Genomic DNA, 13,265 nt, shown 5'->3' with positions numbered 1-13,265 from the left:
AAAAAAAGAGTCTATATTTAAATCAATTTGTCTTTCTCTTCTTTTATCTCCGAAATAAAAAGCTTAATTGTTCTTCCAACTACTCTGCAATTAAATCGGTAGAGTGAGGCATTGTCCTTCTTTTTCTCCCTCTGTTTTTTTTTTTTTTTTTTCCTATCATCTCTGAGAGTTTTCTCGAGAAACTTTTGAGTGTTTAGCTACTAGATTCTGAATTACGAATCATGGAAGGAATTGATCACCTCGCCGATGAGAGAAACAAAGCAGAGTTCGACGTTGAGGATATGAAGATCGTCTGGGCTGGTTCCCGCCACGCTTTTGAGGTTTCCGATCGAATTGCCCGCCTTGTCGCCAGCGATCCGGTGAATTTCTTCGCGATTCTCGTTGATTTTTGTTCTGGTTTCGTTTGGATTCCGGGAAATGTTTTTGCGGCGAGGGAATATGATTAGGTCTCTCTTAGATTTGTGAATTTCTCAATCTTGTTTATATAGGTATTTGAGAAAAGCAATCGAGCTCGGTTGAGTAGGAAGGAGCTGTTTAAGAGTACGTTGAGAAAATGTGCCCATGCGTTTAAAAGGATTATCGAGCTTCGTCTCAATGGTATGGATTGTTCTCACACACGTATTGTTATCAAGGTTTTTTGATTGCGTCTTATTATTGTGCTCTTTCATTTTTTGTTTGTTACAGAGGAAGAAGCAGGAAGATTGAGGCACTTTATCGACCAGCCTGCCTATGTGGATCTGCACTGGGTACTACCTGCGTCTCATTTATCTTCTGGAGACAGGATTTTGATTCTTTGATTCATTGTTTTTGTATCTCTGCTCTATAGGGAATGTTTGTGCCTGCTATTAAGGGGCAGGGTACAGAGGAGCAGCAGAAGAAGTGGTTGTCGCTGGCCAATAAGATGCAGATTATTGGGTGTTATGCACAGACTGAGCTTGGTCATGGCTCAAATGTTCAAGGACTTGAGACAACTGCCACATTTGATCCCAAGACTGATGAGTTTGTAATTCACACTCCAACTCAGACTGCATCCAAAGTAAGTATACCAAGAAGCCTTTGATTGAGTATTATGCACAGTTTCTCTTGGTTGTGTAAGATTTTCATCTGTCTTGATTGTTTGAATAGTGGTGGCCTGGTGGTTTGGGAAAAGTTTCTACTCATGCTGTTGTTTACGCTCGTCTCATAACTAACGGAAAAGACTACGGTATCCATGGTATGTACCGGGAAAAGTTTCCAGTATTTTTTTTTTGTTCAATTTTTCTTGCTTGGGTATTGCTTTCTTAAACTTTCTCTTCCAGGATTCATCGTGCAACTGCGAAGCTTAGAAGATCATTCTCCTCTTCCGAATATAACTGTTGGTGATATCGGGACAAAGATGGGAAATGGAGCATATAATTCAATGGACAACGGGTTTCTTATGTTTGATCATGTTCGCATTCCTAGAGATCAAATGCTCATGAGGTCCTCTCTCTTTGCCTTTCGGGTCTGATTTTAATTAGCATTCACGATGTAATGATAGTTCTAGAGGAAATTGCTTGTGCATAAACTCGGGCTTATGGTTCTACATTTTTCTCCTCTTTCAAAACGTTTCAGGCTGTCAAAAGTTACAAGAGAAGGAGAATATGTTCCATCGGATGTTCCAAAGCAGCTGGTATATGGTACTATGGTGTATGTGAGACAAACAATTGTGGCTGATGCTTCCAATGCACTATCTCGAGCAGTTTGCATAGCTACAAGATACAGTGCAGTGCGGAGGCAATTTGGCGCACATAATGGTGGCATTGAGACACAGGTACTTATTCAAAAATCAAGGATACGCATGGTTGTTTACACCCATTGATGTTGGATCATAACAAATTTCAAAGTCTATTTTACCTTGAAAAACTTTGCTTGTAAGAATATTTTGCATATTTAGCCAAATTTGTCTGTAAGTTTCTGGTGAACTGTTTTTCTTCGGCTTGGTTTTGCATAGCTTTTTAAAACTCTCATCAACGTCTGCTGACTATTATGTTGGCTAGAAAAGGGAATGTGATATATTTATGCTTGTTGTTATCACAGGTGATTGATTATAAAACTCAGCAGAACAGGCTATTTCCTCTGCTAGCATCTGCATATGCATTTCGATTTGTTGGAGAGTGGCTAAAATGGCTGTACACGGATGTAACTGAAAGACTGGCGGCTAGTGATTTCGCAACTTTGCCTGAGGCTCATGCATGCACTGCAGGATTGAAGTCTCTCACCACCACAGCCACTGCGGTAAGTTCCAGAGCTGATCCTTTATACTCACTAGACTAGATTGATTGGTTTCGTTTCTCTGAGGATCCAACTGCTCACATGTTGGAAGTTTGTTCCCTCCTTGACATTGTTTGGAGGTGTATTTAGAGTTGAAAATTCAGCTTAAGGGTACTATTGGGTGCAGGATGGCATTGAAGAATGTCGTAAGTTATGTGGTGGACATGGATACTTGTGGTGCAGTGGGCTCCCCGAGCTGTTTGCTGTATATGTTCCTGCCTGCACATACGAAGGAGACAATGTTGTGCTGCAATTACAGGTATTTGTCATCAACTGCGAGCTATTCTCACTTACTAGAATAAATCTGTCAGCTCAAATAGATTTCTTAGCATGTGGCTCGTTATCTTATGTCTCTCTGGACTTCTGTCAGCTCAAATTGCTTTCGTATTGTGAGCTTTGTACTTTCTTAGATATGGTTAATTGCAGGTTTATGTCAATTTCTTCTGTTTCATATTTTATTTTGGCTTTTTGTCACCTGCAATTTGTTTTTTTTTGTTTTTTTTCTGGTTGATATGCAAACCACATTTAACCGCTTTTGAAGTGTTTGGTTCATTGTTGTTTCCCCAATGTTTCCGACAATTCAATTCACGCTATTGTTTAGGTTGCTCGATTCCTCATGAAGACAGTCGCCCAGCTGGGATCTGGAAAGGTTCCTGTTGGCACAACTGCTTATATGGGCCGGGCAGCACATCTTTTGCAATGTCGTTCTGGTGTTCAAAAGGGTGAGTTTTCAAGTTTAAATGTCTTTTTCTTCGTCCTGCTACAACTACAAACTAATGATCTTGTCTCAATATAATTCCCGAGTTAATGATAAAGTTGGTTTTTTTTTTTGGGCATGTAGCTGAGGATTGGTTAAACCCTGATGTTGTACTGGAAGCTTTCGAAGCTAGGGCTCTCAGAATGGCTGTTACGTGTGCCAAAAATCTCAGCAAGTTTGAGAATCAGGAACAAGGTACTCTTCTAACTCCATGAATCCAGAACAATTGGTTGCCATGTCAGCTCATAAGCCAAAGGACCAAACTCTCACAAATTCTTCCTGTCTGCAGGATTCCAAGAGCTCTTGGCTGATTTGGTTGAGGCCGCTATTGCTCATTGCCAATTGATTGTTGTTTCCAAGTAATCTTCTTCTTCACCGTTTACACGTATCAAACAAGTTAATGATTCTCCCTCTCAATGTCAGTTCCTGAATTTTGTGATCTTTGTCTTGGTTAGGTTCATAGCGAAACTGGAGCAAGACATAGGTGGCAAAGGAGTGAAGAAACAGCTGAATAATCTGTGTTACATTTATGCTCTTTATCTCCTCCACAAACATCTCGGCGATTTCCTCTCCACTAACTGCATCACTCCCAAACAAGCCTCTCTTGCTAACGACCAGCTCCGTTCCTTATACACTCAGGTTCTTTCTTCCTCTCTCTCTCCATCTCTGCATTTGATTCCTTTTTAAGCTAAGTTTTAACACGTTTTTGTTGCTTCTTTTAGGTCCGGCCTAATGCGGTTGCACTTGTGGACGCCTTCAATTACACCGACCATTACTTGAACTCGGTTCTTGGCCGTTACGACGGTAATGTGTACCCAAAGCTCTTTGAGGAAGCGTTGAAGGATCCATTGAACGACTCGGTGGTTCCTGATGGGTACCAAGAATACCTTCGACCTGTGCTTCAGCAGCAACTTCGTACCGCTAGGCTCTGAAGAGTTTTCTTTGCTTGATACTCGATATGGTTAATCACATTAGACTTGCTTCGTCCTTCTTCTTCGTCTTCTTCTTCTTCTCGCTTTGAATAATTTCGCAGTTTAAAAACTGGCGATGCCCTTATTTATATGTAGCAATGTAATAGTTAATGTACGATCGTCATATGGCGGAATTTTAGTACTATTTTTCGTTTTCAATGCAACATTAATACAATTGATCGTTTCTACTCTGAGAAGGATATGTGGGATATTTGTAATCTTCGTATATAGTCCAATCACATATATTGACATTTCTCTATTGCTTTCGTTAAGATTGTATTATGTAATATATAGGGTTAGGGTTACTTAGGCAAAGTTATTTCAGAAATTATGCAACTTCCATTGTAGAAATTTTTTTTACTCATACGCTGATATTTTAAATAACTGTTCACTCCGTTTTAATTTAGTTGTTGTTTTATCACTTAAGTTTTGTTTTATAATTATTGTTTTGGATTTTCAATGCAGATATTTTGGTAAAAATTTTAGTTTTATCTTCAAACTTTTAATGTCTTAACTAATTAAAAAGTTAGAGAATATATTGAGCATAAAGTAAAAAATTAATTGTTTTCTTAATTTTTGTGCAAAACTTTAAACGACATGTAATTTAAAACAGAAGAAGTATAATTTTTAAAAATGTAATTAAGCTGTAAGAAACAGTGGTTTGTAAACAAAAGAAACCTGTTTTTCATATATCCTTCCATTAAATTTTCACCAAAAACAAAGTTTGGGAGTTAACCCACGATTTCAATGTAATGCGTCGTAGGAAGAAGAAAAATTTGTTTGCAACATCAATATGAAAGAGAAGTTTGCTTAAAATGAAACATGCATATGGAGTTTTCAGGATTGTGCTTTGTTTCAATTAGCATCATTTTCCGACAGAAGACTTCCAGACCTTTATATTAATTAAGCATTTAATAACCGAATTTGGTAGGTAAATTAAAATAGAGCAAACTAATGTTTTGGTTGTAATCACCTTTATCAACCAACTGTTTTAAAAAAACTAAAAAAGAGTTTCAAAAGTGGCATTTATCTTTCATTTTCTAATGGTTAGTAGTTAAAGTGTTTAGGGAATTAAGACATCGACCCGAATTAAATTTTACTTTTTCTAATATATTTTCTTCACCAAGCTAGCTAGCTAATCTGACTTTCTACTTATTTATTCCCTTATTTAAACTTACGTACAGTTTTAACTTTTAAGAGTGTGTCTGTATATAAATCCATTAATCTATATATTATGATATTTATCTTAAATAAATATTATTGGTCGAGATATTTTTATGAAATCTGAACAGAAAACACTCCAAACAATTTACAGTACTTGCCAAAAAAAAATTACAGTAAAAAAATTCTTGATTTCATAAAAAAATCACTCAATTTGTTTACTACTGAATAATCAACATATCTCTATAGTCTTTTCACTTTTATGTAAAACGTTTATTTTTATTTTTATCTTAGTCTTAATCGTCAAATGGACCCCACGATAAAACTAATACGTAACTTGCTCCCTCTATATGATAATGTATACATTTTCAACATCATACTTTGTACATATACTGATATACACTACATGTGTTTACGTCGTTTTGCGTACGTGTGTCGTCCACAGCAATCTTCACTCAAATTCTTTACTAAAAATGCTTAATCTTTAAATTCTATAATATATCAAAAAAACTTCTACAATTATTTAGGAACGTATATCCGCAAATGTGCATAACCTAATCCGTCTATTAAGCAAACGTCCAAGTAAAAAACATTGACTGACAGTTGTTAAATAATATATTTTAAAAAAAAATTATCGTTACTAATAAATGGCTAGTGGGTTCATTCCAATTCTTTCACTTTTATTAATAAGTCTATGTTATTTTATGTCAATATTTAACATTTTCGCATCAAAATGGAGTATATAGGACATACTTTAACGGTTTAACCCCTGCTAAAATGACAAGAATTCAGATATTCAATAACGTGATACAATATATAAAAATATATAGATTATATATATAAACGTAAATACTACTATTATTACCTGAGGCATTTTTTAATGAGTTAACTCTTAAGACGAATTTTATTTTATTGCTAAATTAGTTTTATTTGTCGAAATGTGAATTAAATTAATTAATAAAAAAAGATATTTACAAAAGTGTTTGGTCAAGAAAAGAAACAGAGCAATAATATCAGAACCAAAACCAGAGAAACTTATGAAACAGAGCACACAAAGCTAACGAACTAGGAGTTGCGTCTCGACTGAAACCATAGCTGAAGTAGTCCCTGGAGGCTGGAGCTTCCGATTTTCGAAATAGTGTAGAGGCGTATACTGCTAAATTAATAATGAGATTTAAGATGTATTAATATTAACCTTGTCTTTGTCAAACTTAATCCGAGTGAAAAACGTGGGTTAGCTTTGTAGGCAGACATGGGTCATGGTCGGGCAAACGAAAATATGACATTTTTGGGAAAAAAACAAAAGACGGAAATTAGAAAAATTGTAAAGTAAACTAAAAGTAAATTCGGGCCCACAAGTTACAATTGAATCTAATTTTTTCTAAAATCTACTGTACTGTGAAAATGTCTACACAAACAGAAAAAAACAAATGATCTCAAGTTATATCCACATGTAGTAACTGGTGGATCTACTCGAAAATAGATATTTCAAACTTCAATGAAACGATGGCCAAAGCATATGTCAGAACTTTAAAAGAAATATTATATTATAATTTTAGATAAAATTCTGTTTTTTTCTAACCAATATATTTGTCTAAAAATTGGTTCAAAACCAAACAGAACAAATTAATTTAAATATCGATTTCGGGCTGTTTCAAGTACGTATTTTTTTAATTTGGAAGAACTTGGACGATTTAGGAGAAACGAGTGATAACAGTACACTAGAATGTTTACAAACGAACAAGTGTCCAATTCAGGTATAAAATAATGAATATTATAAAGTAAAGTAAATATCATTGCAAGCAAAAACAAAAAGAAAAAAGAAAAAAATCTTAATGTAGTCAAGTCTCTCTTTAGCTTTTAATATTTGATTTATACATAAAAGAAAAAACATACACACAAGAATAATTGCTTCGTATTTGGATGTATATATTAGAAAGAAGCAAACCAATCTCTTCTCCTCAAAACTATTCCTACTCTCACACTCCAAAATACCAAAAACAAAACATTTTTTTTAATCTTCCCACCAATTTTTTTCTCTTTCTCTCGTTACATTAAATTATCTTTAGATGCAAGACTCTTCCTCTCACGAATCGCAACGTAACCTCCGGTCACCGGTGCCGGAGAAAACCGGAAAGAGTTCTAAGACTAAAAATGAGCAAAAAGGTGTTTCTAAACAACCAAATTTTCGTGGGGTCAGAATGAGACAATGGGGAAAATGGGTGTCTGAAATTAGAGAACCAAGAAAGAAATCAAGAATATGGCTCGGTACTTTCTCTACGCCGGAGATGGCGGCGCGTGCACACGACGTGGCGGCTTTAGCCATCAAAGGTGGCTCTGCCCACCTTAATTTCCCGGAGCTAGCTTACCATTTGCCGAGACCGGCTAGCGCGGACCCTAAAGACATTCAAGAAGCCGCCGCCGCAGCAGCTGCCGTTGACTGGAAAGCACCGGAGTCTCCGTCTAGCACCGTGACGTCATCTCCAGTCGCCGACGACGCTTTCTCCGATCTTCCTGATCTTTTGCTTGACGTGAATGATCACAACAAAAACGATGGATTCTGGGACTCGTTTCCGTACGAAGATCCTTTCTTCTTGGAAAATTACTAGAAGGCAAATTCTTGCCGGCGAACGGATTTTCCGGTGGTTTCCCGGTAAATAAGAAGACGATGTCGTTTTGTACCTTTTTTGTCTACGATGGGAAATTTCTTTTTTTTTTACGTGTGAGTAAAAGTTTCCGAATGTGTGATGTGTAAGTAAGTACAGGTTATTTAATTTCTTTTTTTTGTACAAATACGTACGTCATTACCAAAAAGTTTTCATTTATTGTGCTTTTATCTTCCAAATTCATTAAGTGTGTGTCTTGACCCTTTATTTTCACATCTTTGAGTTCTGACAAAGACTCTAACTTTACTCCCATAGAGCCGGCAAAGAATATATACATTTAGGGTTTCTTCGAAATCTTTTTTTTTTTTGTAAACATCTTCGACATGTAAATGTAAAGATCAGTATTTTCATGGTTAACATAGATGACTTATGACTTGTATAGTTATTCGTTATGTAACCCATCTCAAAATCAGGACATTTACTTCTCATTATTTGCAGATAAGAAAAATATAGCATGGAGTATATTTTTTTTTATTTCTTGACTGTATGGTCTATTACATCTTTTATTGTGACATTTATAATGATAGTCGATATAAGGATTTTTAATATCTTTATAATAAATTAGAAACCGAACTATATATCCTCCCTTAGTATATGCTCATGAACATTAAGCTCGGCCGCATTTTACCATTTGAAAAGCATATATTAAAATGGAATTCGTTAAAACAAATTGTTTGTATATTGAGAAATCTAGCAGCCAAAGTCACAGTACGGTACGTAGAATACAAAGAGAAAATGGCAAATTAGTACAAGAGACAAACTTGATGGTCTTTTCTGTCATTCTCTATTTTCCACTTTTATTTTCTCCCTTTTTCGTATCATCTTATTGGCCCTTATAAAGTTGAAAATTAAAGGACCTATTGGCCCATTTATCAATTAAATGTATGGTGTATTTAATGTATGTATAGTTAGTACTGATTTTCATTCTTCTGTGCAATTAGTGTCCTTACTTTTTCTCTAATCATTCTTATTATATTGCTTTTAGCAAATTTAATCTAGATAGAGGGTTTTTATAATTCTTTGAAATCAGTTCCCTGAATATTATATTCTCTCTGTCTTATACTTTTCTTTTAAGGTTCACATCAAACTTTTCGTTATTAGTTCAACAAAATTGAATGTTGATTATTAATTTGTACATATTCATCTCGTATATTTATTTATATCTGCTATATATTAGACGTAGCATAACTGTCCAAACTATGGAATGAATTATGAAACATTTTAGATCATCTTTTGATGAGTATGCGTGTTTATGCATAATCCCTTTTTTTTTACACACCCAGCGTAGATTTCTGATCGAAACCCAAACTAAAAAATATAGAAAACTAAAACTTCTTATTATTTAAGCAGATGCATAATTGCTTTAATCATGTGCATTGTCTTACCAAAAAAAAACACAAAACAAATGTGCATTGTTTTCTCTACTAAAGAAATATATTGCATGTTGACTTAAAAACTCATAGATATTCTTTTATGTTTATAATACTATTAAAAACATACTGTATTATTGTGTAAGAGATTTTATTTTATTTTTTGGTTAAAAGCGGATACAGTCATATAGTTACTAAAATAGACGAATGTTTGTGAAAAAAACTTTGTTTACGACTTTACGAGCATTTGTATTTGTCATGACCATTTTTTATGAAAAAATGTTTGCCAACGAGAGAGAGATACCATCACATAGTCATATATGCAAACTTTAAAAATGTCTAGTTAATTATACGGAGTGTTGTTATCACATACGAACACCTTCAAACAAACATAAGTCATATTTACACAAAGGACAATAATTTATGTAGCTAGCGAGATATTTTTAAAGTTTAGATATCTTTTTTTTATACTTTTCAAATATTGTCTTTATTGGTAACTTTTACAAAGATTCAACTTTTACCGTGATGGTTGAAGATTTTTAGTTAATCAAATTCGTCCTTTTAGTGTATAGGAACAATTATAAAGTTAAGCAAATTTATCTCTAGAAGACATTTTTGAAAACCTTAAAGACATAAAAAAAATTTTTTTAGTAAAATGTGAAGTTAAATGCTACATAATTGTTTAAAGCGAATTTCAAAATATATTGCGTGGTTGAATTTATTCATTATAGAAAACATCAGTTGAATTTATTCATTTTAGAAAACATTAGTTGTTTCAAATTGCTTTTAAAGTATTGTTAAATAGACCGTTGGAGAGCAGAAATGTAGATATTTTTTAGTAATGTGTTCTTGATAAGATAACGGTTATTTGTTTTGTTAACTAACTGATATATAAAACTTAATTCAAACATTTCATTCAAATCAAAAAGATGACTAAGACACTTTGTGTCGCAAATTCGAACACGCCTACTATGGGTTTTGTACGGACGCTTGATGTAGATCATGTTGTGTAATGAGCAGCAAATATCGAAGCACCATCCTTCCTTCGTAACAATATTTGAAAAATACTCCTGTATTAAAGATGATTAATTTTATTTAAAATATCGTAAAATTCGTGTAAAATATCCTTTATGTGGGAGAGTGTGAACCACGTATTGCATAGACCAAACAAAAAAATCATTGTTAAATAATAGCAACAGTTATGAATATGATTGAGCGTTGATGCTGCATGCCTGCATTCCATATGTAATTTATCTATGGATGTCATGTCAGTAACGATTTTCAATTTATTTATTTAATTGATTTGATTATACAAAGTGTCATCATTAATATATTGCGTCTAGAAACTAATCTCATATTCATGTCGGCTGTGGATTTTTAAGTTCGACCTAAGTGGCTACTTACGAATTAAAAATTAATTAAATATTTACTTTTCTCTATTAATAGTTGATGTTTATAAAAATATTTTTGAGAGCTCATAACTATCTTTTGGAGTAGGAAGAATATGTTTGCAGGATGGACTCATTCTAGTGGATTCCTTTCTAAAATTATAGGCCTAACCTATGATATGTCATGTATTCGATCATAGAGGATTTCGATTGCTGTCGAACATTTGAGATGGACTGCTTAGAACTGCTATCGATGGCTCAATGTCCGTCGGATTGGACAGCAATTTTCAATACTTGGGATAATTTTTCTTGGTTAAGCAATTGGTTTAATTGCTCTGTTTTCCCTATTTACGTATATTAAATTCTCAAACAGACCGTTTAATCCTTAATTTCAAAGATATGATTGTGTTTAAGCCTTACGTAAACTATTTTCTTACCGATGTATACAAATAAACCAAATAGTTAAAATACGGTTGAAAAAAATATTTGTTGTCTTTCGTAAAGGTTAGACTATCGAATGAATTATGTTTCACCACATGTGTAAAAAAAACACTATATATGTACCATATCCTTGCTTTTGTTTTTTATCAGAGACAAAAAAATTCTATCAAATTTGTGTATTGTCTAATAAAAACTGTGTATTAACTATTAAGAGGTTATTGGTATTAGGTGTAGCATTAAGAGTATAAAACTATAAATTCACTATATTACTATTTCCATGATTGATTTCATTGTGTAACTTTGTGGTTATACTATTTACTAAAACGTTTTACTAAATTGTATGCCCAATTTCGAGAGATTAGTCAAACATGTTGGGAGAACCCTCATGAGTATATGTATCTACTACTTACTCTATTAAAAAACTATGAACACGTTTTATTATTAAATTATTGTTAACCAAAAAAATATTAGTCTCTTTAATTACTAATTAAACTGAAACATGATGATGTGATGATATTGAGAGTGACGACGAGATTAGATCGAGATAGAGAATCCCATGCCTCTAGGTTCGAAGACCACTTTTATTCTCCTTAATCATTCGTGTTTTTCTTAATACAATATTTTGAATCATTTACAATTACTAATTTACATAATCAATGTGAGTTTTTTTTTTCCTGCCTAACAGAGTTTTAGTTACTTCTTTATAACTGCATTCTGCAGTCATTTGTGCCAAAACGAGAAGATAGTCATCTTGTGACGAGAAAACTAGACTAATCCAAAAATAACAATGAGTAAGTTTGTACTTAGTGGATCCATTTCCTGTCTTCATCTACTTGTTGATTTATCTTGTAAAATGTTCTTTTTTATTCAAACTTTTAAGATGGTCGACAATATTTTTGTGATCCATATATATCAATTTGACAGTCAATTAATATACATCAAGGAACTATAACATTTGTATTATAATGGCTCTGATGACTGGTTAAACAAATAGAAAAAGAAAGTGGAGAAGATATATTTTTTCCTTCCAATATCAAACAAATAGAAGTCTTCTACCAGAACAATAAAAAAAATTTGATAACAAAAACAAAAGTTGTGGATCCAAAAAAAGAAAAAAAGTAGTAGAAAAATTATCATCTACAAATGTAAGCACTCATAGCAAATATTTAGAACTAGGATCTCCAACACGAGTACCAAAGCCAGAGGTAATTTAATTGATAAGAAAATATAACCAAAAAAAATTAAGATAATAAATTGTTGAGTGGGACAAACAAGCCTCGAGCGTGTCGTGTTACCCTATAATGCTTCATTGACACCCTTCTCCTAAAGTAGTCTGGTTGATTATGAAGATGAGCATACATATATATACTTTTGGTAAAAATATCTATAGTCAAATTTGGAAAAAAAAAACATAAATGAAATTGGTGAATATTTATATATGACTCTCAATTAGTAAGTGTGTGTTTTGCCATGTTCTAAGCAATTCTGATCAGTTTGATAAATGGTGAACTACAAATGAGAAATAATATTAATTTATCTTTTGATTATCGGCCAAATATTTGTAAGAAGAGTTGTTCGATATTCTTGAATTAATATCTATATTTAGTTAGCCATAACCATCATATTTTTCAAATCGTTTATAGATGCGAAAACGTGTGTCTTAATTTCTAAACTACTTAAACTTGTTGTAACATTAAGCATTAATGCATGTACTCAATTTAAATTGACTTGGTGGAGAAATATTTACAATATCATTCGTTGATGAAATATATATAATATTTATACATTACATACAATATATATAACTATTTACATTATCTAAATTACATAAATGCATGACATTAAAAAAAGAAAAGAGAGAGAATAGTTCCTTTTGCTATTTTTTTTTTTTTTTTTTTGGTAGATTGTTTTGTGTAACATGACATGTATATCAATACTTTTTTTTTTTTTTTTTTATCAAATTTATATATCAATACATCCACCACAGCCTACATAGTTTGAGATTAATAAGCTAAAACAAGTGCAAAATGGGTTCTTAAATTTGATCAAAACTGAACTAAATCATCCAACTTATAGTTTAAGCATGTTCATCTCAACCCTATGGCTATGAAAACAGTACAACGGGTAAAACAAAATTTCAGACATTTAGCTACGTGAATAATTTGTATATATAGATTTTAAAAACCATCTTTATTTTATATTTTACAGCCACGTAGATT

The 13,265-nt window shown here is 33.0% G+C and overlaps 2 protein-coding genes and 1 non-coding gene across 4 annotated transcripts; all 3 read left to right on the top strand.

The window, feature by feature from the left end:
- The first annotated feature begins 15 nt into the window (after positions 1 to 15).
- ACX1 (acyl-CoA oxidase 1) lies at positions 16 to 4,377 on the top strand. Of its 2 annotated transcripts, none has more exons than NM_001203815.1 (14): positions 16 to 320; positions 489 to 597; positions 685 to 746; positions 827 to 1,036; positions 1,126 to 1,213; positions 1,299 to 1,461; positions 1,594 to 1,792; positions 2,059 to 2,256; positions 2,420 to 2,551; positions 2,894 to 3,014; positions 3,134 to 3,244; positions 3,339 to 3,408; positions 3,505 to 3,688; positions 3,772 to 4,208. In NM_001203815.1, the coding sequence occupies exons 1-14, from the start codon at positions 222 to 224 to the stop codon at positions 3,979 to 3,981; spliced, it is 1,956 nt and encodes a 651-aa protein (NP_001190744.1). In that variant the 5' UTR covers positions 16 to 221; the 3' UTR covers positions 3,982 to 4,208. The 2 variants fall into 2 exon arrangements, with proteins under 2 accessions (NP_001190744.1, NP_567513.4); NM_117778.8 differs by having other exon boundaries at positions 17 to 359; positions 3,772 to 4,377.
- A 2,676-nt stretch (positions 4,378 to 7,053) lies between these two features.
- Positions 7,054 to 8,260, top strand: AT4G16750 (Integrase-type DNA-binding superfamily protein). The gene has a single exon (NM_117777.3). It carries the CDS (start codon positions 7,251 to 7,253, stop codon positions 7,788 to 7,790), a length of 540 nt encoding a protein of 179 aa, NP_193408.1. The 5' UTR covers positions 7,054 to 7,250; the 3' UTR covers positions 7,791 to 8,260.
- Position 8,261: 1 nt separating this feature from the next.
- Positions 8,262 to 11,853, top strand: AT4G16748. The gene has a single exon (NR_144112.1). It is a non-coding gene; the product is annotated as an other RNA (non-coding RNA).
- The last annotated feature ends 1,412 nt before the right edge of the window (positions 11,854 to 13,265 follow it).

Source organism: Arabidopsis thaliana, chromosome 4 (genome assembly GCF_000001735.4).
Source record: "Arabidopsis thaliana chromosome 4, partial sequence".
Classification (NCBI taxonomy): domain Eukaryota; kingdom Viridiplantae; phylum Streptophyta; class Magnoliopsida; order Brassicales; family Brassicaceae; genus Arabidopsis; species Arabidopsis thaliana.
The sequence above is the reverse complement of the archived record's forward strand: the minus strand, read 5'-3'. Positions and strand labels throughout refer to the sequence as shown.

Bases quoted from the DNA above. Each gene is read 5' to 3' on its own strand.
- AT4G16750 (NM_117777.3), top strand. From the start codon at position 7,251: ATGCAAGACTCTTCCTCTCACGAATCGCAACGTAACCTCCGGTCACCG.
- ACX1 (NM_117778.8), top strand. From the start codon at position 222: ATGGAAGGAATTGATCACCTCGCCGATGAGAGAAACAAAGCAGAGTTC. The intron at 1,214-1,298 runs GTATGTACCGGG...TTTCTCTTCCAG, and splicing joins AAAAGACTACGGTATCCATG to GATTCATCGTGCAACTGCGA. The intron at 2,552-2,893 runs GTATTTGTCATC...GCTATTGTTTAG, and splicing joins ATGTTGTGCTGCAATTACAG to GTTGCTCGATTCCTCATGAA.